General features: G+C 38.9%; 1 protein-coding gene across 1 annotated transcript in view; it reads left to right on the top strand.

Moving 5' to 3' along the window:
• Positions 1-2,438: 2,438 nt before the first annotated feature.
• The window catches only part of dnah2 (dynein, axonemal, heavy chain 2), a 73,790-nt gene continuing 51,819 nt past the window's right edge, over positions 2,439-24,409 (top strand). Inside the window, 30 exon segments of the mRNA XM_008287673.1 lie at positions 2,439-2,492; positions 2,883-3,108; positions 4,472-4,582; positions 4,890-5,128; positions 5,283-5,474; positions 7,432-7,637; positions 8,615-8,744; positions 9,720-9,902; positions 10,053-10,267; positions 10,674-10,820; positions 11,494-11,650; positions 11,862-11,971; positions 12,124-12,253; positions 12,557-12,745; positions 13,117-13,261; positions 13,357-13,549; positions 13,667-13,867; positions 15,201-15,357; positions 15,816-15,990; positions 16,727-16,890; positions 17,131-17,292; positions 17,691-17,794; positions 19,137-19,293; positions 20,208-20,290; positions 21,739-21,919; positions 22,131-22,269; positions 22,666-22,883; positions 23,553-23,645; positions 23,788-23,913; positions 24,135-24,245. Of these exon segments, the coding sequence (XP_008285895.1) occupies positions 2,439-2,492; positions 2,883-3,108; positions 4,472-4,582; positions 4,890-5,128; positions 5,283-5,474; positions 7,432-7,637; positions 8,615-8,744; positions 9,720-9,902; positions 10,053-10,267; positions 10,674-10,820; positions 11,494-11,650; positions 11,862-11,971; positions 12,124-12,253; positions 12,557-12,745; positions 13,117-13,261; positions 13,357-13,549; positions 13,667-13,867; positions 15,201-15,357; positions 15,816-15,990; positions 16,727-16,890; positions 17,131-17,292; positions 17,691-17,794; positions 19,137-19,293; positions 20,208-20,290; positions 21,739-21,919; positions 22,131-22,269; positions 22,666-22,883; positions 23,553-23,645; positions 23,788-23,913; positions 24,135-24,245 (4,698 nt within the window).

Here is a 24,409-nt window from a genome sequence, read left to right as displayed (position 1 = left end):
AGTTAAACAAGTTATTAGAATTTATTGTCCTTTTGTAACAGGAGGCATCATGGTGGGGGGAGCAGGATACAGAAGGTGAGGCCAGCGGCTGTAATTCAGGAGCTCCAGATCCAGAGACATCCAGAGACATCCACAGAGAGAGCAGGCGCAGGAGAACCTCGGGGGGAGTCACAGAGTTATGTGCTTGGCAACTTTGGAAGGGTGGTGTAAAGAGAACTGCATCATTTTTCATGTGGGAAAATTATTTATGTTTTGAGTAAATTTTTGTGCAAAACACCAAATAATTTGGTGGGAGTGTAAGTAACTCAAGTGTTACTTATTCTGTAGTTATTGAATGTTGTTATTTCCAATTCACTAGTTAATGGGTTAACTTAAATCTGTCATGTATCAATTTTTTATGCTTTTAATTTCGTTAGTTAACGTTAATCGGAAGTGCTTTTATTTTAAAGGGATACCAGACGGAAATTACGGAAACTGAAAAAATGTAACGGTAGTTGCCAACGGTATAGTAACGGCAACGTAAAGTTAAGAGACAAAATATAAAAGGGCGAACGGCAGAGATTAATGAATTTAGCGGCAGTGGAGAGGGCAACAAGGTAAAACTTTATTTGTGTCTAATTATCAGTTTGTTTTATGTTTAGTGTGGGCTAATTTTAGCAATGTGCTTAGTTAAATTCAATGTATTGATGTTGTGTATTTTTGTCTACCTCTTACGTTGATCATATAATAATATGAGAAAAGGAGGAGAGATTAAAAAGTATTAGACCATCAGTCCAGGCCTCTCATCATTTCGGCTGAGCGGCTATGCATGGTAAAGGCTTGCATTTTTGATGGCTTAAAATATGGTGATTTATGGTAACTCACAAGAGTTGTTCAAAAAGCATTGTTTTAAAACGTTTGATGATGTGAAAAGTTGTTTTATTACAACTCACTATAGCGCTTTAAAAAGAGACCTTCTTTATTCTTCTTAAAAAGTGGCGTTTTATACATTCACGAGATAAAAAAGATTTTTGATGACCAAAGAAACATAGTTTTACTAAAACTGTAGGAATGGGCATTTTGCTGAACTTGTTTTGATGTCCACAGAAAATAATGAAAAATGTGAGGATGAACAACTTGATCTTATAATAATTTACTTCCTGATCAAATTTAATTTCTATGCAGAATAACTTGAAGTTCTTTTAATATGTCTTAAATGCAATTAATTCAATGAATTTTTGCGGACATTTTATTTGGTCTACCGATGCTACACAGCATGCCAGTACTAGGAACCGTTACAATGCATACAAATGATGTCATGTCTAATTTTATTAATAAAAGTATTCAACCGTGCTTTAACAGAAGTCATATTGGTACTACACCACAGAAAGTGGGGTTTTTCGTTTGTTTGTATGTTGTTTTTTTTAACGTAAATAAGCGAAAACAGATTTGTGGCACTTCTGCTTTTCCGTACCACACTTGCGCCGTCCTGGGAGTTACCCAGGCAACCAAACGTTTCCATGGTGACAAGCATACACGGCCACAGGTAGGACTGAAGGGAGAGAAGCGAATGAAATGAAATTAACTTGGCTTTCGTTAAAAATGACTTCGTAATAGTTTGCATTCGTATAAAGTTGTCGTAGCAATTCCATTAAAGTTGGAAAAAACGCTTCTCTTTTGTCGTGTTTTTCGGCTTCACTTATTTAAGATAAAGACAATAAGTAACGACGCTAAAGTTTGTCAGTTGCGTTTCATGTTTTAAGCTAGTCTGGGGCACTCAAGTGCCACTTTTGCTAGCTTGAAGAAGCAAGTGTTCGACTTCGCGTTCGTCGAGCTATCAGTGTAATACTGTTTGGGTTTTTTTTTTTTTTTTTTATAAACGATGTAAGCTACGTATTGGGCTGCAAGGTGACTCAGTGGTTAGCACCGTTGCCTCGCAGCTTTTTTTTTTTTTTTTTTTATAAACGATGTAAGCTACGTATTGGGCTGCAAGGTGACTCAGTGGTTAGCACCGTTGCCTCGCAGCAAGAATGTCGCCGGTTGAAATAACTGTCTAAAAGTTCAAAATGCTAACTGGTCATGCCACTGTATGGTGTGTGTTTTCCTCAGTGTAGCTGCATGCTTCAGCAACTCAGAGAGGAGAAATGGAGGAGACTTTCGAAGACATGGAAGAGGAAAACTTTAAGGCCATTCGTCAGGTAAAGCCAGATTGCGTATTGTATTTTAGATGTATTTTTTTTTATACATTCCCTGTATTTGGGGTGTGTGCATAGACATCAACCCACTAAATAAATATTTTTTCCTCCCCCCTTCTCTCCTTGGACCCTATATTTTCTCTCCCCATCTGTCCAAAGTTGTTTATCGGCTGTGTGGCTATTTCTGGAGTAACTGAGGAGTCATGGACTGAGAAGAATAAAAAAGCTTTGGATCAATTTATTGCAGACATCTCGTTTACAACCATGGCGGTCTACATGGATTCTTCTGGGCTTCGGGTGGAGTACTCTATGCCAAGGGTACAGCACATTTTACTCCCCACTTTACATCAGTACATTCATTTGAATGAAGTAGTTTATTATGCATGTGTTCTCTAACTTTGTTCTTTAAACTTGTCTTTCCAGTCACTATTTGTAATGTCATGTAGCATCGCTGCAGTGAACTATTCAAATAGCCCACATTGGGAAGAATTTTTATTTTGCTTGTATGTTACATTGCTGATTCACACTTGTATATAGAGAAGCGAAACATAGCAGCCCTAACGAGGAAAAAATAGTCAGGACCCCAGAAGACTGAGCAGCATTGTTCACCTTGTTTAAAGAGCTGAAGTGCTGTCTTCTCCCCCATGTGGTTTATTTGTTAATCCAACTCCCTTCTTTGTATCCTTCTACTAAAAACTAATTTTGTAGGGAAAGTGGGAGGAGCAGCTGTCCTATTTTATCCGTGCGCCAGGAGCCATAATCACACCAGAGACTTTTGATGCAGTTATACAGTTTGGCACAGTGCGAGGCAACCCCGTCCTGCGGCTGTTTCATGACATGACCTGTCTGCATGCTCCTGCGATTGCCGTCAGCACCTTCAGGGAGAAGGACAGCTACACCAACGACATGCACTGCTATCTTGCCAGTCTTGCAGGTGGGTACCTCAGAGGAAAAGAGAGTTCCCCAGTTCACTGTTACTACACTTAGGTTAAAGATCATTATTGCTCAGAATCCTGTATCTATTTGATGGGTGCAAAAGATGGTGACTTTCCTGCATATGTACAGTGCCATGAAAAAGTATTTGCTCCCTTTCTCAAATTCTTATTTTTTTTGCATATTTTCCCTGCTTTAATGTTTAAGGTCCTGAAGCAGCAAGGCAGCCCCAGACCATCACACTACCACCATGTTTGACTGTTGTATGATGTTCTTTTTCTGAAATGCGTTGTTACTTTGATGCCACATGTAACGAGATGCACACCTTCCAAAAAAATTCAACTTTTGTCTCGTCAGTCTATAGAATATTCTCTTAAAGGTCTTGGGGATCTTACAGATGTTTGTTTGCAAAAGTAAGACGAGCCTTTATGTTCTTTTTGGTCAGCAGTGGTTTTTGCCTTGGAGCTCTGTCAAGGAGGCCGTTTTTGCCCAGTCTCGTCCTTATTGTTGAGTCATGAACACAGACCTTAACTGAGGCAAGGGAGGCCTGCAGTTCTTTAGATGTTGTCCTGGTTTCTTTGTGACCTCCTGGATGAGTCGTTGTTGCTCTTGGGGTAATTTTGTTCGGCCGGCCACTCCTGGGATGGCTCACCACTGTTCCATGTTTTCTCCATTTGTGGGTAATTGCTCTCACCGTGGTCGCTGGAGTCCTAAAGCTTTAGAAATGGCTTTGTAGCCCTGTCCAGACTGATAGATGTCAATTACTTTATTTCCCATCTGTGCTTGAGTTTCTTTGGATCGTGGCATTTTGTTGCAGCTTTTTGAGATCTTTTGGCTGACTTCATTTTGTCAGACAGGTTCTATTTAAGTGATTTCTTGATTGGACAGGTCTGGAGGTAATCAGGCTTGGGTGTGGTTAGTGAAATTGAACTCAGCTTTCCAAAAAATGTGATTAGCTCCAGCTGTAGCCACAGCTTTTTCCCTTAAAACATTAAATCATCATTTAAAAACTGCATTTTGTGTTTACTTTGGTTATCTTTGTCTAATATTTAAATTTGTTTGACGGTCTTAAACATTTAGGTGTGGGGAATATTTAAAAAAAAAAAAAAAGAAGAATTCGAGAACAGGGCAAATACTTTTTCATGGCACTGTATGTAAATGGAGGACAAAGGTATTTTTATAGGCCATATACACATTGCACTCTATGCCACGATTGTGTGATAGAAGCTATAAAAAAGCACAAGACAAATGTTGACTTCAATTGTGTGTACAGTATGGCCCTCATAGCCAGCTAAAAGCATTTCTAATCTACCTGTGCTCCTGCTGTCGTGAAATATTTATTTTCCCATGTTATCCTCAAACAGACGAATTGTCTAAGAAGTCTGACAACACAATTCTATACATCCCAGTGGAGGGTCTACTGTGCAGCCCTGAGGAGGCTAGTAAGGACAAGAAGCTGGTGCAGAGAATGGAGAGTAAGCCCTTTATAAATATATTATATATAAATGGGTGACAGAGGTGGTTTTGTCTTTTCGTCTGCTTCTGTAGGCTCTGTGTCAAAAAAGGTCACACTCACATGCCTTGACTTTCTGTTCAACACAACATTAAAAGCAAGGCATTTCTTTCATCATGCTTAGTGATTTCCAAATATTGCTTACAATTTGTTTTATTTCCTCCTTCCATCCTTCTATCAATTCACTCGACTGTTTGTCTTTCCTCTTGTCTTTATTTGTCCCGAGCTGTATTTACCCTTTCCTCTATTCACTTTGTCTTCCTTTTTAGTTGTCATGATCCACTGGACCGCTCAGATTGAGGAGCAACTGAATGCCCTAGAAACAGTGAAAATGAGGGACGACTGTGGTCCGCTGCAGGAGATAGAGTTCTGGAAGAGTCGCTCTGCTAAGCTGTTGGAGATCTGCCAGCAGCTGCAAAAGCCAGGGGTCAAATCCATCCAAAGCATCCTGCAGCTTGCCAAGACTCTGCCTGTACAGCGCTTTTGCACACTGGCCAAGAAAATACAGGTACAAAAGTCTGAAAAAACAAAAATTAAAAAAAATCCACCATTTTAATTTGTGTCTTGGAACATTTTAACATAAATTCTTGTTAATGTGACAAAAGCATTATAATAATAAGAATCATCATTAATATTATCTTCTTATTTTATGTGCTACCCAGGATTGCTCTCTGCAGGCCCAATCAAACCTGACCTACCTGTCCTTTCTGAAGGACCCCTGTGAGGAACTTGCCACCCTAAAGCCAAACCAAGTTGCCTCAAAGCTGGAACACATCATCAGTATCATTCGCATCATCTGGATCAACTCCATCCACTATAACACCAGTGAACAGATCACTTGTCTCTTCCGTCAGGTATGGACGTTACTACATTATAGGGAGTATGGACTCAAACCAGGTTTCTTTAATGTGCCTCTTTTTCTCTACTAATCTGTTACTCTTGCATGTGTATGCATGTTTACACCTTCAAATTTTCGTTTTCTTTTTTTTTTTGACAGTTAATGGATGATGATGATGATGATGATGATTGGCTACATAAATATAAGAGGTGACAATACAATTGTAAACGAACTCAACATTTGGTTTAGGCTGATGAGGCGTCATCATCATCACAGAAGCCCACTCCAACTCATCCTGGATTATTAGACTCCAGAGCTGCAATACTCTGAGGCTTAGTGTATAAAAATGAAACACCTGATCAGTGCTTTCATCATAGCAGTTCTTTTCATTTCAGTTGACAGCTCCACAGGCAAAGGGGTAAATGATATGCAAAGTAAATATGTTCTGATTCAGCATTGTTTGGTGCTTTGTTGCGTGACTTGTGTTTTTCTCACTCGGGAACCCGGCGGTTCATTTAATATGATTTTCCAATCACCGAAGGCAGCAGGAGAAACGCTTTTGACTGGGGTGATTCAGCAAATGCCAAAGAGAAAGGGAGAGAAAATAATAAGCCTTGTGAGTGATAACTGCTGTAGTGACCATTATGCAGTGAGCTGCCTCTGTGTGAGTTGCAGCTGATGTTGTCTTTGTTTTCTTTACCAGAAGTCTGATCTTCTCACCTCCTATCACCTACCAAAATATAAATTCACTATGCCTGGTTGTTTTAGCAAGAAAGACCAACAAAGATGCATCATGTTAGTGTTATTGTTTGTAACCAGTGTTTGATTTCTGCTGTGTTGCAGATTAGCAATGAGATCATTCGCTTGTGCTCCCAAAACATCTCCTTGGACCGGATTTTTGAGGGCTATGTGTTGTCCAGCAAGCAGAATCTCTCCGACTGTATACAATGCTGCCTGTCCTGGAAGGAAATCTACTTGCACACTTCACAGATTAATCAAAAGTAATGCTGTTTTACCTGTATATAGAGTAAAAATAGAAGCTTTTCATCCAAGTTCTTTTAAAGTCTTCAATCCTTAATTCCTTAAGTAAAAGTGTTTGATTTCAAGTGTTGTAATTTACTCCTTTAGCTGGGTTTAGCATAAAACTGAATTAATATTTATTTGAGACAGTTGTGAAGTTGGGCAAAATTTAATAGTGGTTTCAATGCAGAAATAAATAGACCTCGAAAGAACATTGTTAAACAGAAAAGCCCTGATTTCAAAGAGCTTAGATCAGAGATGACTTCCGATCTTGTGGTAGTTTGTTACACAGAGGTGGTGCATTTGCATACTGGTTGTTAAAACTAAACTCAAACGGTCTGGAGGATTTTTAGCTCAGAAGCAGAACTGACCTAGTCTGTGTCAATAAGACTGGATATGAATCAAAGGATGGCTGTATATCACTAAAACAACCTGCTTTTGGCTTGGAAACACTTAACAAATTTGTGACATCTGGAGTTACAGTTTCCAAATACTGTAGTGCTCATGTGAAAAAAAGAGCTTCATTTAGTGAGCTCTCCACTCCGCATTTACTGCCAGTCTCTGCATTTCTATTTCCATCTAGCTATTTCCTTTCTCAATGCCGATCATCCCTCTCTATCCCCTTCTCTGCTTTTATATCAGACATTCGCCAAAAGACTGGATCCTTGACAAGACAAGGTTTTTTGTGGTGATTGATGCTTTCATTAATAGGCTCAGAGACCTGCTCGAGGTAACCCTTTTTTCCCTCAGTCACACATACCGAGACATTAACACAGTAACACCTGCATACTATACTTGAGCATTCAGTATGTTAAAAACAGCTACTTGTGATCCAGTACTTACTGAAATCAACAGTTTTTGTTGTTCCCAATAAATTATATTGAAACATGATGTATTGTTATCAGATGTTTTGTTTGCCATTTGGTACATTACTTGCTCTTGTCTTGTCTCAGGTGTGTGACTGCCAGCATCAGTTTGCCCGTTGGGAGGATGGTCAACAGAGGGCTTTGCCATGCTTCAGTGGTTGTAAGGGACCAGAGTTCGCTCACTCCCTCCTGAAGATAGAAAACAGCTTCCATTGTGGATTGCAGTCCCTGTATTCTGTTGACAAGGGCATCCTTGATGTCAAAAATACCACATGGCACAATGAATTCAAAAGGTGGATCTCTGTCTTTGAACGCATTCAAATTAAGACTAAGAAGTATTTTGCATGTATTAAAAATCGAAAAATATGTTCTGTTGCATAAAAAAAGCCATGGAAAATTAATTACCATGGTGCAGCTGCATCATAAGTTGATGTTTTTCTACCTCACTACACAAAGTTAAGAAAAAAAACCCAAAACAACAAAAAACATTTGGTTACCAGGGTAAGGCAAGTTGTCTGACAACTGAGTGAGGTAGAAATGCATTCTGGTTTGACAAACCACGGTGGCTCCACTATCAGCAATGCTAATGAGAGACAGCTCAATCACCCAAGTTGCTTAGGCCGCATCCTAACAGCCCCTTAGGAACGACAAAACTGACTGAGGCCACCAGCCCCATTTAGTACAGTGAAGCTTTTAAATTAGGGTTTTGCAATCATGGGGAAAGATTCATGCCGTTCAGCAAGGTAGCATTTTAGATATTTAGCATGTGCCAGATTTAATATCCGTCCCACTCACACTGCCCCCTTTTCGCCCATTTTCATTCCCCCTCCCTTTCGAGTTGTCTGATCCGTGAGCACTACACAGGATGGACAATAGAGAGCACAGGACTTGGCAGGAACCTGTAGATAAGGCACACGTTTCCCATTTTTGTTGCACTGCTCTTGTGACAGAGGCCACAGACAAATATTAAGGAGGACATAGGGCCCATGCAACTGACATGATTGGTCAGTTACCATACATGTGGTGATAGAGGAGTTGCGTGACTGGTTAAACCAGAAATATAACATAATGTCCCAATAAAAGCATCCATCGTTGCCTTCTAAAAATAAAACCAATGGTTCTTCTGATGTTATCTGTGGATGCTCACTGTCTTAATATTTTGCTCTTGCTTATCTGTCTGCTTTAGTAGATATTAGTGCAGGTGTTTTGGTGTTATCAGGTATTTTCATATGTGGATATGTTCTCTGTGTGTGTGTTTGTGTACACACAGGTTTTGTGACCTGGTAAAAAGTCTGGAAAGGAATATGCAGGACCTGATCCATTTAGCATTTAAGGCGGTGAACACAGTTGAGGAGGGAGTTCGGCTTCTGGATATTTTCAGGCCAATGTCCACACGCGAGGTGAGTCTCTTTCGAATGGACACGAACACGCACACGCATAAATACATTGGAAATTCTCGGTTTGCTTTTTCGCCGTTCACTTAAAACAATTGTTACTCAGTTTAACACATTGTATGTTTTATTTCTTGAACACTTTACAGTTCGTATTTGGGATTTAAAAAAAACCAAAACAAATGTCTTTAACTGCTAGTTGGCAACCTTATTATTTAAAAATCAGTTGTTTACTCACATGAATGAAGTTCAAAAGACATTCTTTCAGGTAGTTTCATTTTCATTTCAACAAATGACTTGCTTTGTGACATTTTCCTACTAGAGGAATGTTTGTCTTGAAAGTGTGATTTCTGGCCAGATGTAATTGTTGCAGTATCTGTGATGGTTGTTCGTTAAATCCCCACAATTCATTCTAATCACTACCATGGAACTGACGCTTAGTCAGAGTAATCTTCTCCTTGTTGCTCCACTGTGTTAAAGACTAAGGAAACAGTGAGAGGTTCCACCTGGTGGCCCAACCAGATACTACGACCAATGTATATTACAATTTCTGACATGCATGTCCTTCCTAATCTGCATTATAAGTTAATAATTTTACTGGCTAAATCTATATAATAGCAAATAATTGTTTACCTAATAATCATTGTCATCCCAAGTTCATATAGATTACAGGGTCAAAGTTGGATATTAAGACCTACTAAAGTTACTTTTCTCCCTAAAGTTCATAAAGAACTACCTTTTCTATCACTTGAAGCAAAGAGACTTCCCATGTTAGGCTTAGCGTAGTTTATCTTCATTATATTGTATTTGGTGCTCTTTGACAGCGCCCAGATTTTAAGGGTAAATTGCACTCAACACAAGGCTGAGTTAAACTCAAATTCTCTATTTTCTTTCCTGCCAAACCTTCGTCTTGCACCTGCTTGTCTTTTCTTACCTTTATACTTCATCTACTCCTTCTCGCTTTTATGATGTTCTCTGTCACAGGCCATTAGGCACTCCACAGAAGAGAAAGCAGAGGAAGTGTACAACATTGTCAACAAGGAGCTCAAAATGGTAAACAAGGTGCTGAACCAGAGGATACAGTCTCCTCCTGACCATATACCCTGGATGGCAGGCCAGGTCCACTGGGTGAGGGCTCTCAAACATCGCGTGGATACACCAATGGAGGTGAGTCCCTCAGACTAACATAATCTGCTCCTTTAAGTTTTGGCACACGTTGGTTACTTCACAGCATCACAAAAGGAGTGTGCAAAGAAAGACTGTGTTCTCCTTCCTTGAGTTCCTCCATCATTTTTGTCCTCTTTTCTTCTGCTTCAGGTGCTTCAAAAGGCCTACTTCATGCCTGACTCACCCTTCCGCAAGCAGATATTTTCCGACTATGCCCAGATGGTCCAGGTTTTAGAAGAGATGGAGAGGAGGCACTTCAGTGAGTGGAGCCAGAAATTAGACGGACAGTGCTTCAAGAAACTGGAGCAACCACTAATGGTGCGCTCCAAGGACAAGATTCCCAAGCTGGACATCAACTTTGACAAGTGGGTCAAATGTAACAAACAGATGCATGCATAACTCACACACAAGAGGCACAGGACTTTAACTGTAAAAATGTATCTGATAGTTACTGTTGATTTTTATTTTATGAGCTTAAAAAATAGAAAATAACAGCAGTAATTGTATCTTGTCAAACATTTAGGCACTCTTCCACCTTAATAGCCTCCCCCCTTGGTGGATATCACAGTCTGCAAATCTTTTTTTGTGGCCAATTAAGAGTTTATAGTTTTATTAATTTTCACCTACTCCTCCTTGCAAATCACTTCAAGTTAAGATCAAATCAAATGATGTTTTTTTTTATGATGACTTGCACAAACAGCATGTTTGAGATCTACCTGTAGACTCATTCTAATTCTATGTTTTGTGTTTTTTGTGTGTTTTCTTGTCCAGCAACCTGTTGAATATTATTTCGGAGATCCACTACTGGGATCAACTAAAGTTTGAGATCCCCCAGTGTGCTTCTGACATTTACCAGGACAGGGAAGCTCTAATAGGCTTGAGGGAGAGAGTACTGCTGCTGATACGGAACTACGACAGGTCTGGCGCGCGCACACACACACACACACACACACACACACACACACACAATAAACATTCTTGCAACACAAAACAGCCATTTCAGATTTCAGGAGTCTGACATATAATTATATTGTCATGATGTAAAGTATTGTAAATTCTTTTCGTACTTTACAATTACTTGAAGATGAGATCATCATTGTGTGTGCTATGCAACAGTCACATTAACTTTTTGTATGGGTGTCTGTGTAGGGTGATTCACTTGATTTTAACAATGATGGATAATAAGTATCGGTGGCACTTTTGATAAATGTCATTTCGAAGTAGAATGTGAAGTAATATTCCTTGTTTTTATTTACTGCTTTTGTTATTTGGTTTTTGTGTTCTGCATATTGTATTGCAATTTTCAACAGTAATCTTTTTAACTTTGCTGTATTAAAAAAATAGATACATGATGTAGGATGGACATACAGTACATAAGCCTTTTTACAGCTTTTTTTTTTCCATCCCTCAGCTGACAGTGTACTGTGTGACTTTATGGAAGATTTAAAATCATTTTACACACCTACATGTTAACAAACACACACGCTGACTCAACTGCGTTGACAACTGTTAGACTTTTCCACTAAGATTCAGTGAGTATGTAAAAACACATTTAGCTAACGCTCCTATGAATTGTGTGTCTGTGTGTCAGGATCATAGAAATGCTGTCTCCTGAAGAGCTGGGTCTGTTTCGGGAGAGAATTCGTTTCATTGATAAGAAGATTCAGCCGGGTCTGACCAGCCTCCTGTGGTCGTTTAAAGGAGCCTCAAACATCTTTGCCCGTGACTGTCTCCTGCACGTTGACAAGGTTGTAACAAACAGGTCACCTCTTACAGATTCTGCCTTTTTAGATTCAGACTGATGGTAGCAGTGACCTATAGGTTAAAGAAGAGACTGAATGGAGGTTTCTGTGGCTTAACTTGTTAGCAGCAGTTACTTGAGTTTTCTTACTATCTGTTTTGATAGAAGTATAAGGTATTATGACAGTGGATTAAAGCAGCCTCTCTTTCGCACTCCAGGTTCAGGTAATAGTTGATGGTTACAAAGCATCCAATCTATCCATCTCCAACCTCTGTTGCCAGATGAGTGAAGCATTGTTGGTTGGACTGGATGGAAAGACTGTGTACAGGTAACAACAGACAAGCGATTTCTTTTCATTACTTAGTATGTTTATACAGTAAATTCATTCTAAGATACTTCTTATGACATGTCTTATATATTTAATATTGTGTATATATGGTGTTTTCGTTTGATTTTAAACTTCACAAAATTGTTCTGTAGGAACCTGGAGTTTGAGGATGACCAGAACGCTCACCAGCAGCGCCAACTCCAAATACTGCGTTCAGCACACCAGGATATTGTTGATATCATGACCCAGATCCACAGCATCTTTGCTAATGATGGATCTGATGTATGTTTTCTTTCTTCATGAAGTGTATTACATTCCATTCCATCCAGCACCAGTGGTTTAAAGCTTGAGTTTGAAAATGTCAGGATAAAATAAATAAATAAATAAATAAATTGCCCCACATAACTAGTAGTTGAAGATAACTGAATTTTTCAACATTATAGCATTGAGTAGGCACAATTTATTTTTCTCCCATATTGAAAGATAGACTTATTCAACATTTTACACCTTCACTTTAATGAGAGACACAGCTCAAGTTTCAGCCTTTGTGTTTTGTGTGTATTTTTTTTTTCTGTGATGTTTAAGGTCCAGGAGCACTGGGTGACCTACACAGAGAAGGTTGACCGCATGGTCGAGGAAGCTCTCAGAAATAACATCAAACTCTCTATGAAGAAGTTATCCAGAGCTATCAATGGCGATAGCAAGACGTCGCCCAGTCCCTTGTTCAAAGTCCTTGTGGCACTGCGACAGACTTCTCCCCAACCCTCCCCAAAGGTGCGAACAACCTTTTGTTAAGTCATGTGATAATAATTTGGTTACACTATGTTGAGACATGTTAGTATATAAGTATATGAATGCAATGTGAAAATGTACACAGTCTCTTCTATCCTGTCATTGTACTGCAAGGGTAAGTGCATTACAGACTAAGATTTCCTTGCAAACATGACACCACATAATATTTGTGGTATAATAGGACAGGGAAATGGCTCCATGTCCCGCTCAAACAACATAGAGCATACACACACAAACACAGGCATAAATGTTAGTTTTCTGTCACTTAATCTCTTTGCCTGGCCTTTGACCTTTTTTTGCATGTCATGAAAAGAAAAACTTGTAAGTAAGAAAATGTGTGTCTATTTCAACAGGTGGAGTTCTCCCCACCTCTTGGAAAACTTGCTCAGATTGTGAATATTTTGCCTCAGCTCATCAGTATCATCTCCGAATTTAAACGGCTCCCTGAACTTCTCTCCTGCAAAGAGTCTCAGGGGAATCCCATCCATGTCAGCATAGGTTAGAACATTTACGTGTATACAGTGTGTATACATGTAACCATGTCAGTGTGTGTGTTCTTCTGCTGTTATGTCTGGTCCTCTTTGATTCTTCAGAGCAAGACGAGGAGATAAAAAAGATTCAGGCTGCAGTCGCTGCAGGGATGACAGCCAATGCCAGTAATCTGCAGGCCTATTTGAAGACTTGGGACAAATACAGGAACATCTGGGAGACCAATAAGGACTCCTTCATAGGACGCAGCCAAAGACTTAACCTACCAGTTTCGGCTTTTGATGCTGATATACAAAGGTACTGTGCAATTGATTCTTCTGAAAAAAATTTTTAAGTTTTGGTTAACGTTCATGAAGTATGCAGATGCATTAATCTGTAATTCTGTGTCATATTTATTCTCCGGTTCTCTCCCAGTTATGCAGAATATGCAAACAGTGTACAACAGGAAGAGACAGTGTTTAACATTCGATTTGTCATGCTGGATTGTTCACTGCTGAAGTCCTCCTTGGTGCAGCACTGCAATGAATGGCAAACCAAACTTACTCAGGTTCTCAGTGACATGGCCAGCACCCGACTAAAAGAACTTCAAGTCTACATGCAAGACAACACCAACAGGTGAGGAGTCAGATGGTAGAATTTTCATTTGAGGGGCAATTTGATGTCACAGTGGCAGTATGTCATCATGCTGCTATCTGTTATTCTGGGACTCCATGACTGTTACTCCGCATCTCTGTAGATGCTTTCTTGTTAATATGATAACCCAAGAGCAATACAAAATAGAAGCGTTACACCACAGGTACCCCTTTATAATTAAATGATTTGATTCAGTTTTGAAGCACCACGTTGCTTGACTCAGAAAATTTAATTATTTACTGAGGGAGCACTGACTTTCCAGAAATTTGGGTAAATCCTGAGAGGTCTCATATTGTGCCCCTTTTCAGTTCGGTGAGACACAGCACCAGGGCTGAATTTTTTTCTGGCTTGTGAAGCTTACATTTATTTTGCACATCTCTTTTAGCACCGTGACAAGTGTGTCCAATGTGGGAACAATATCAAAAGCACTTAACGCACTCTTTTCCTAATACTGGTTTAAAACAGCATTCAGAATGAAACAAATCCTATAATTCACAACAGTCTGCTGCCCACTAGTATACCAGTCGAGTTGTTAATAGTAGTAGTGGACCAAAGACTGGTTTTAGAGCCCTAAAATCAACAGACATGAAGATGTTTAGGCCATACATAATACGTTGTTCATCACTAGAATTATGGCAGAGCTTTCCTCACATACTGTTTCATTCTTGTAAATATCATACCGTGTCATGCTAGCCTTATTCTTTACTAGCGTAACATAAATATATTAGACATATCAGATGTATTCTTTTATCAAAGGCTGTGATAATGTGTTGTATGTACAGTGGTAGTGCTTCTAGATAACTCCATTTTATTTGCCTCATTAATTAGGTTCGTTCTTGGTTTCTCACTTTTGGTTTCTTTTGTCATCTGATTATAACTGTAGGACTGTATGTCTGATTCTACTAATGTACCCCCAAAAAATCATCAGAGCCTGAGTGTGTTGCGTAGTCTGCAGTATTTGTGTTTGCAGGAGTGACATGTTATCCATATTAAAAGTGTGTCCCTGCTCTGATAATCCTACAAATGCCCCGACACTCGCGCAGTTGCTGAAATGTCATAGAAGTAGGCACTTGACTACTTACTGATACTACAAGTGCGGATATGCAAGGAAGTGACAGTAAGTTTTTGTGCACACAATCGTTGCAGAAGCACCGGCTATTTCCATTAAATTTAAAAGGTGACTGATTTGACTTATGGTCGCTTCAGTCACTGAGAGAAGAAGATGATGAAGGTAGGATCAGAAAGAGAAATGTATTGCTCTAAAGGTGTTTTCACTCTTTGTTGTGTTTGTTTGTATGTGTGTGTGTGTGTTTAGGATCCAGCAATCTCCCCAGACACTGGAGGAGCTTGGTGAGAGCCTAAAGCTCTTGGAGACTCTCCAGGGCAATTTGGCCAAGACAGAGGCTCAGATTCCTCTCATCCATGAACAGTTTGCAATCCTGGACAAATATGAAGTCCCAGTGAAACAGGCCGTAAGTACCTGGCACAGTAATGAACAAAGATGATACATGCAAATAAAATGAACTGAGCCTTATATACAACTAAAAGTGACTTTACCGCTGTGTTTGCATATTGTAACATCTCTCAAATTTTCTCTGAAAGGAGATATCTACTATGTAAAGTTCCACATAAAATACCTTTCATATCCTGCACTGCTGTTTAAAATAATAGTGAGAAAAATACCTTTTGCTCATTTGGTTTATATTGCCAGAACAGACTGTAGTAGCACGTTCTTATAAACATAAATCTGTCTTCTCTAATCAAGATCAGCTTGTCAAATTGTTTTTGTTCCCTGAAGTCAAATAATGAAATCTGTTGTATTTTATACGCCTCAAGGATTATTGTACATCTATATATAAGCCAGCACTTATAAAAACACTCCCTGTCATCATTATTGTAATGATGCCAATCCTGTTTGGTTTACCCTCAGGTGCAGGAAATGCGGGATGCGCTGAATAAGGAGTGGGATTGGTTCCAGCAGGTGTTGATTGACAGTGATATCATGCTGCAGAAGCAGAAGGAAAAGTTTAAGAACAACCTCATTCTCTCCTCTGAAGAGTTCAAGAAGAAGATTGAAATTGCAGTACAGGACTTCAACACCAAAGGTCGCACATTCTCTCTCTTCCAAACACTTGTATACATCATCACCAAGTGTTTTTCATCATGATCTGAAGTCTATTTTTGAAAAATACCCTCTATTTTTTCTACACCCTGTTAATCTGTCTTATCTCTTTTGATTTTTAAAAGGAACTACCATTGTTCTCTTCCCTTTCTTCCTTTTCATCTTGTGTGTTACAAGGGTGGCTGATATGGATAACATTTTCTATAAGTAATTAAGTCTATATTGTGAAATTTATTTAAAATTTAACACTATTGCTTTATAAAATGATGACAATTTCTTTTTTCTTTTTTCTTTTTTGCTAATACCAAGAAATAAACACCTGAGATATAAACTAAGGTGCTTAGTCACACTCATGCAAAAATCTGTAATTCTGTAAATTTTGAAGTTTTCATGAAGAAGTTGAGAACGTTTTCTTACAGTTACTAGTAGCACAATTGGAGATACTACTTGTTAAAGAAACTGTATGATTAAATCTTCTTTCTCAAGGCAGATACCAGGTTCAGTGGATTTGGAGAACATAAGATGTATATTCCTTGTTTAATATTTTCCTTATATGCAAATCTGTGCTCATAACTACTGACCACAGTGATATAGTATGCAATATATAATATGTCTGCCCTCTGTTTTTGTGTATGGATATATAGATATGCATGTTTCTTTGTTTGTATGTTTTTTAATGTTTGTGTATCTCCCCACATTTTTTGGATTTGCACATCCAGGTCCATTACACAGTGCTCTGAGCACTGAGTTGGCCTTAAAGCAAATTGCAGAGATTCGCAACCAACTTGAGACTCTAAAACAGGAAGAGAACAGCATCTTCAATGGGCTGGGCTTCTTCAAAATAGAACAGCCTCCTTCCAAAACCATCCGGACGTTGGAGAAGGTTTGAAGCAGTACTACGCTTGTAATCCTAACATGCTTTAGTTTTTACAGATTACAGCATAATAAGCAGTTAATCCAGAAAGGATTACTATGATATATAGTTGTGCAACAAAGGTAGTTTAAATTCTAATACCAAATATAGCAAGTTTTTAAAGTGATCATTTTTGTTGCATATGCAAGGTGTATCAACTTTGTTTTTTGTTTTTGCACATATTTCTTTGTGTTTGTTTGTGTTGTGCAGGATATAGACCAACTGCAGCAGGTCTGGGACATCACAGAGGAATGGAATAGCAACTGGAACATCTGGAAGGTTGGCCAGTTTGCTACGCTACAGACAGTCACCATGGAAAGCACAGCTCAGGACCTGTTCAAAAAACTCCACAAACTCCAGAGAGATCTCAAGGTCAGTTCTGCCACCCACAAAGGGTTTATTACAAAGATTCTAGTGTTCCGCTACAGTGCCAAGGTTACGGTTTAGCAGTAATATATTACAAGTGGCAGTTGAAGTTTTACTTCAGCATAATAATTTGTGCAAAAATGTTATCAGTTAGGTACTTCTATCATGGACTATGTAGAAAGAACACATGATGACACTTTATGTTTATAATAGATGCAAAGTGTAAAATGTATTATATTTTAATTACAGACCCACAAACCCTGCCTGACCTGCATTTTAGTGTCATATAATGTACAAAATACGGTGCTAATATTATAAAATGCACAGCTCCCTAAATATACCCCTGAGCTGGTATCACAGTTACATTACACAGTAGCGACGACAGGATTTTTGTCTGATTTCAGGATAAGGAGTGGGACGTTTTAGATTTCTCCAGAAAGAGAATTGACCAGTTCAAGCAAATCATCCCTGTCATTGCTGATCTGAAGAACCCAGCCATGAGAGACAGGTATGACTTGGACCAAAGTGTCTCCGTTCAGGAAATCTAAGAATTGTTGTCTGTATTTAACTGGACATGACAGGGGCATGTCAGAGAAGTATTTAATGCTTTCTGTCCTTATTAGAAAGAGGTGGGATAAATGATCTATGTGATGACTGTGTTGTACAGATACAGGTTTTACAGCTTTGACTGAAGGGATGGACAGTTGCCCAGTCCACACAAAATAAGCACATTACTAATGTTATTCTAGTTTACTCCTTTGTCCTGCTGCCTTCTACCCAAGGTCTTCATCTAAGGCTTGTTTCCCTTCACCTGTATCTGGAGTTTAACTCCCAGAGGATCATTCAGACCTTTGCTGTACCCTGTCCTCAATCTGGGAGAATGGTTTTTCATTAAAATTCAAACACATTGCATGCTAAGATAAACTTCCTTTTTTGCCTATTTTGTCACAATTGCACTGCTAAAATGTCTTGTTTGTTGCAAGGATGACTTCATTTAGTACAAAACCAAAAACAAGCATGGGATAAATGTTGACAATATTAGGTTTTTGAATAACTAGTGTAACTTTGTGAAGGAGCCTTCCTTGACTCACTGTGCTTGGGGAATAGATATAAATAGATATAGAATTAGGTCTGACGCAGTGCTGTAAAACAACCGAGAGCGATGACCAAAATGCGATTAAAAGAAGCATGCGAGAAAGACAGCAATGAATAAAAGGGTGCCATCACTTTGTGGTCAGCATCAAGTAGATCTAAGTTACCTGGTTTCAAATGAGAGCACTGCTGCCTTGGTTAAAAACAAGGAGAATGATCAGAGAGTGTTAACTGGCACAGGTTCTGCTCTGTCTCTGCTCCCTCTTTTACAGCCTCCATCTTTCTCCTAGCGCCATCTGTCAGTTATGTCAGTCAGGGTGCTAATGATGCTCCTGCAGAGCACAGTGAAACATCTGTCACACCCAGAGAGCTCTATATTTGTATGTCAGCACTCCACAAATATCCCAGTTTTGTAGCTCTTTTAGTACTTTAGTATATCACTGTAACCACAGTGGTCATAAGGAGAGAGATTCATGAACTTCATAAAGCAATAGTAAAATCTCATGTGCATTCCTAGTCCGTACAATAAATATGTTAGTTTAAAATGTAATAAACATGTTAAAGCTGCATTTTGTTTTTATAGTACACAATTTACTGGCAGTTTGTAAGTGAAGAGGTATTGACATGTAGTAAATAACCTGATACAAGTCATCTGTGTAAACTAGGTGCAAACATTCACCCATACTTTTTCTTCAGCTGGCCAGCAGGGTAATTTGAGACAAACACTAAGTTAACTTTAAATGCAACCTTTCCTTCAGGCACTGGAATCAGATCTGTGAGGAGCTGCAGTTCTCTTTGGACCCAACCAGTGCTGAATTCACCCTGGAGAAGATCATATCACTGGGTCTTGACAAATATCCTGACAAAATCTGTGAGATCTCTGGAGCCGCCAGCAAGGAGCTGTACATAGAACAGGTCGGTCTGTTTTACTTGTCAAGACTGGCCTTCAGTGGGCATTTTTGTAGCTTTTCTGTCTCCTTTCATTCTAACTTGGGTCTTCTCTTGGAAATGGATAGCAAAGTCAGCAGTGTAGCAGGCTGGCTCACATCCACCCTGCCTTCAGAGTTGCTGTTCTCTGTTTAGTACCCATTGAGGTTACATCAGTGTAGTTTTAGGGCCAGGCCTTTGCCCACAGAAGCACAGAGCAAATATGCGCTGTGCCTTTCATGCAATTAGCACTTGCAATCTGCATGTAATTAGCAGTTAATTTAGTAAATCAGCAGGTAATTGTGCAGTTAGAAATTGGAACTGCATTCTGGGCACTGTGAGTGAAGGGGAGCCTGAAACTGAAATGACTGCAATTATTTTGATGGGATATAGCCAGCAGAGAAAAATGATTAATCTATCAGATTCTTTAATTGAAATGCATTAATTTTCAGAGAAATGCTTCCTTCTTAGGGTTGTGCAGCCATCCATGCCTATTAGTTTTGATATTACTGACATAACTGCGTGCTATTTTACTTTACAGACATATTTATAAGGGAATAAAAGACAAAAAAAACCCAAAAGACAAACAGAAACTATAGAACAAAAGAGAAATGCCAAGAAGAAAAGAATGCCAATAAAGAAATGTCATACTGTGTAGAGTAAAAACAAGAGAGTAAAAATGAAATTCTGTCATTATGCTTTTTTCTAAAACGTGCCCCATTGATGAATGCAAGCAGTAGAGCTCATAGCTTAAATTCATGATTCTCGTGTATTGGTAGTCTAGTCATACATACGTGTCAACAAGCAAGATGAAAGAGAACAGAAATCTTACCTTTTCATTTTACTTGTTCTCAGTGATGTTTTCTGTCTATTACTATTACTCCTTACGTTTCATATTAAAGAGTCTGGAAGCCATTACCAAGACATGGGAGGAAACAGACTTGGACATTGCACCTTATAAAGATAAAGGCTACTACCAACTGAGGTAAGAAAGGGAGCCTTCAGGACAGGGGTCGGCAAAGAGCTTAACAAGTTATAATTATATTGCAAGCAAAAATTCCCTCCAACTGAAGGGAGTGCTTGTGCCATCAATATCCATCCATTATCTATACACCGCTTAATCCTCACTAGGGTCGTGGGAGGCTGGAGTCTATCCCAGCTGACTTAGGGCGAAGGCAGGGGACACCCTGGACATGTCGCCAGTCTATCACAGGGCTACACTTAGAGACAGACAACCAAGCACACTCACATTCACACCTATGGACAATTTAGAATCACCAATTAACCTCAACATGTTTTTGCACTGCGAGAGGAAGCTGGAGAACCCGGAGAGAACCCACGCTGCATGGGAGAACATGCAAACTCCACGCAGAGAGATCCCAGGTGTCCTGACCGGGACGCGAGCTGGGGATCTTCTAGCTGCGAGGCGACGGTGCTAACCACTGTGCCACCTTGCAAATAATCGTGTTAGCTCAAGGGTTCACCAAAACAATTCTTCGTTACAGTCATAGCAGCAGTTTTTGGAAGTAGGTTGCAGCTTCACTTCATAGACTGTTGTGTCGCCAACATCCTGCACTGCCACATTCTAATCTGGCCCCGTCTGTGAATGCAATTACATTATTTTAAAAAAAAAGATATATAAATGGTTGCTGTCATATATGCATGTGGTCACCAAAGAATTTATTCAGCAGTTTATTAAACAGATTTTTTTGAAATTTCATGACTTGGACCTCCTCTGACTACAACTAATTCAAAGCTGGCCACCAAATTAGTCTTGAGGTGTCTGCCAAAACAGACAGCTGATATAAACAACTTGGCCACCTTCAGAGAAATTTTCATTCATTTCATTTTGCAAGATAGGTTTCCACAAGTTCCTGAGAATCGTTTGTTCTTAAATTCATTCATCATATGCAATCAAATGAAGATTATTCACATTAACTGAGTGTTTTTCTAAGTTTGCGAACAGGGTCTTAAAGATCCCTTAAAGATCACATAGGGAAATAAATATTACACATTTCAGTATTTTTTAAAATTGCCAAAGTGACTTTTGAAAGAGTAGTATTGGACATTCTCCCCTAATATGTGTTTCCTGTTATATGACCAAGGTTGAAAAATTTAAACAAAACCTTTGATCTATTTGTTCAATACACCCAATTTTGTTTAAGGAATACACAGTTTGCAAAAGTTAATTCTGGTTAATTTTTTGCTGTGATATGTATTGTATGTCTATTATGATATCAATGAAGTTTTGAGAAGATGAACACTTTATCTATCAAGAATAAACCATAGTGTATATGTTGTGCTTAACAAATTAGACAGTCTAATACATTTGTTAAGCACTCTATATATATGAGAAATACATATTTTGTATATAACTCCATCCTTAAATACTGCCAGTCATTAGCAGTTATGCTTTCCCTCCTTGTCTCCCAGGGGCACGGATGAGCTTTTCCAGGTCCTGGACGACAATCAGGTTATACTGTCCACAATGAAGGCATCTCGGTTTGTCAAAGCCTTCGAGCAGGAGGTGGACCGCTGGGTACGCCAGCTGTCACACGTACTGGAAGTCACTGAGATGATTCTTAATGTGCAACGTCATTGGATTTACTTGGAGGTACAGGAAACGTACTCACATGCCGATGAACTGCATATTCATGGTTTGCTGGTTTGCTTTTCATTCTGTGTGAATATTCATTTGATGAAATACAATTATTATTGTTTACATGCCGAGGGAGGGCATCTGGCAATCCGTATATTGATTAAAGTATAATTTAGTTGGACTGTTAGTGTACTGAGTATTTTCTTGTTTTTTTCCATTACCTCAGAACATTTTCCAAGGAAAGGACATCAGGGAGCAGCTGCCTCAAGAGTGCAAAGACTTTGAAGATGGAAGTTCTAGTTGGAAAACCATAATGGACCATCTTCACAAGGATAGCAATGCCTTGCGGGGAACACACCACCCCGGTAGAACAACATACCTTGTTTCTTTAAAAAATGTGTTTTTTAAATCTACCACACTGTCAGCTTATCCTTGAAGTCTTCAAGCTCTAAAAATGATTTTGCAAAAATGTTTATAATCAAATTTCTGGAGTTTAAGGATGAAATGTTGGCCTAAAACTTGTGTTGTTCAATGTTGAGATGTTTTTCGTGTGCTATACTGTGCTGCATCTGAGGCTATTTTGAAATGTGTCTCATATTTGACAATATGAAGACATAAAGATTTAAATATGCTTAGAAACAGACCTGTGATGGTGGCATTTGTCAGATCAGACCTGTGAGTCATCTAATTTATGTTGAAAATTTTTTTTTTTTTTCAGAATTTAATGAATTGAATCTTTGATCAATTTCTCTGTATTTCAGGCTTGCCAGAGAAGCTCTCAGAGATGAGTGCAAAGCTGGAGGAAATCCTGAAGGCCTTGGACATGTACCTGGAGACCAAGAGGCAGATCTTCCCAAGATTCTATTTCCTGTCCAATGATGATTTACTAGAGATTCTGGGACAGTCACAGAACCCAGAAGCCATGCAGCCTCACATGAAGAAGTGCTTCGACAACATCAAGAGCCTGGGCATTAAAAAGGCAGGGAACTTCGATATACACACATACACTCAGTGGCCAGTGGTACACTCCTGAGTAAACTAAGAGTAGATAAAATTTTTCACAATACATAACTGGTGTTTCTTTACCTTAACTTCTTAGCTGCAACTGATTTACTTTTTGGAACTAATCGGACACAAAGTTTAGAAAAGCCATTGAGCAAGCTATATTTTATTAATGGAAAATATTACATATTCAAGGCTACGTAAAAAGATCTTCAGTGTAAGCCAGTGTAGCTAAGTGTGTCAAAATAACCAGATCCAGATAGCCAAGCAGACACATATTGTAAGGTAAGAATATTTCACTCTTTTATTGCAGGTTACTTTGTTACACCACTTCTTACAGACAGAATAATGAGTGTTCTGTGCTGATACACCTGACCTAGTTTTGTAATATATGAAACTACATTATGCGCAGTGAAAACACATTTTGAAATTGAACCTTTTTTTCTTGTTTAAAAAAATAAAAATAAAAAATCTAGATGGTAGCATTTATCTGCAGAAGCACCTGGGTTACATTTTACTATTTTTATGACCTCGTTTCAGAATTATACTCAATTGCAAGTCAGATTTTTAATTGTTTTTATATGAAACCAAATCAAACCGGGATGCCCACGCAACGCTGCCAGTGTGGTATGTGTGTGTTTTGCAGGTGGGCAGTAAATCAGAAGCTTTGGAGATGTACTCCGCTGATGGAGAGTGTGTTTCGTTGAGCTCTGGAGTGCAGCTGGGCAGACCTGTGGAGGTATAGCAGTAATTATTATGACAATTGTAATCTGATAGGGTTGTTGTGGTGACAAATCTTGCAGAAGTCATGATGTTATTGAATAAAATAAAGAAAGGTATGATGGGGAATGTGAGCAGCGTTTTGTTTTGTGTGCGTTTAGGTTTGGCTGTGTGACATTGAGAAGTGTATGCATAATACACTGAAGGGCTCTCTGAGCAACTGCCTCGCAAATCTGAGGAGGATAAAAGGACCACGAGACAAATGGGTCGATGAATTTCCAGGACAGGTGTATTTTCTCTGTTCCTTTTCCATTTTAAAATGAACATCCTGTTTTTGAATCGTCACCCTTCTGACTGTTGAGGTTCTATCTTGCTGCAAATTACATCACTTATACATTTTATAATAAACGTTAACACTATTTGACTTACCAAATTATTCAAACTGAATTTTCTGACTTTTTTTTTTTTTTTTGTTTTGTTTTTTTAATCTGTATTCTTCCTATTTAAGATGCTCATCACAGCTAGTCAGATCAAGTGGACCTCTGATGTCACTGAAGCACTCATTGCCAGCAAGGAGAAAGGTGACAAATCTTCGCTTAAGTCAGTGAAGACAAAGCAGGTTTGATTCAGTTTTGTTTCTTTCACTTGTGTCAAAATATGACTGATATGATTCTTCTTTTACATATATATATATACAGTGGCGGCTGGTGAGAAAAATAGTAGGTGGGGCTGAAGGTCTGGAAACCAGAACCCTGTAGGGGGGTCCGGGGGTATCCTCCCCCG

Source organism: Stegastes partitus, unplaced genomic scaffold (assembly GCF_000690725.1).
Source record: "Stegastes partitus isolate 25-593 unplaced genomic scaffold, Stegastes_partitus-1.0.2 Scaffold512, whole genome shotgun sequence".
Classification (NCBI taxonomy): Eukaryota; Metazoa; Chordata; class Actinopteri; family Pomacentridae; genus Stegastes; species Stegastes partitus.
This window is presented reverse-complemented; position numbering and strand designations above follow the sequence as displayed.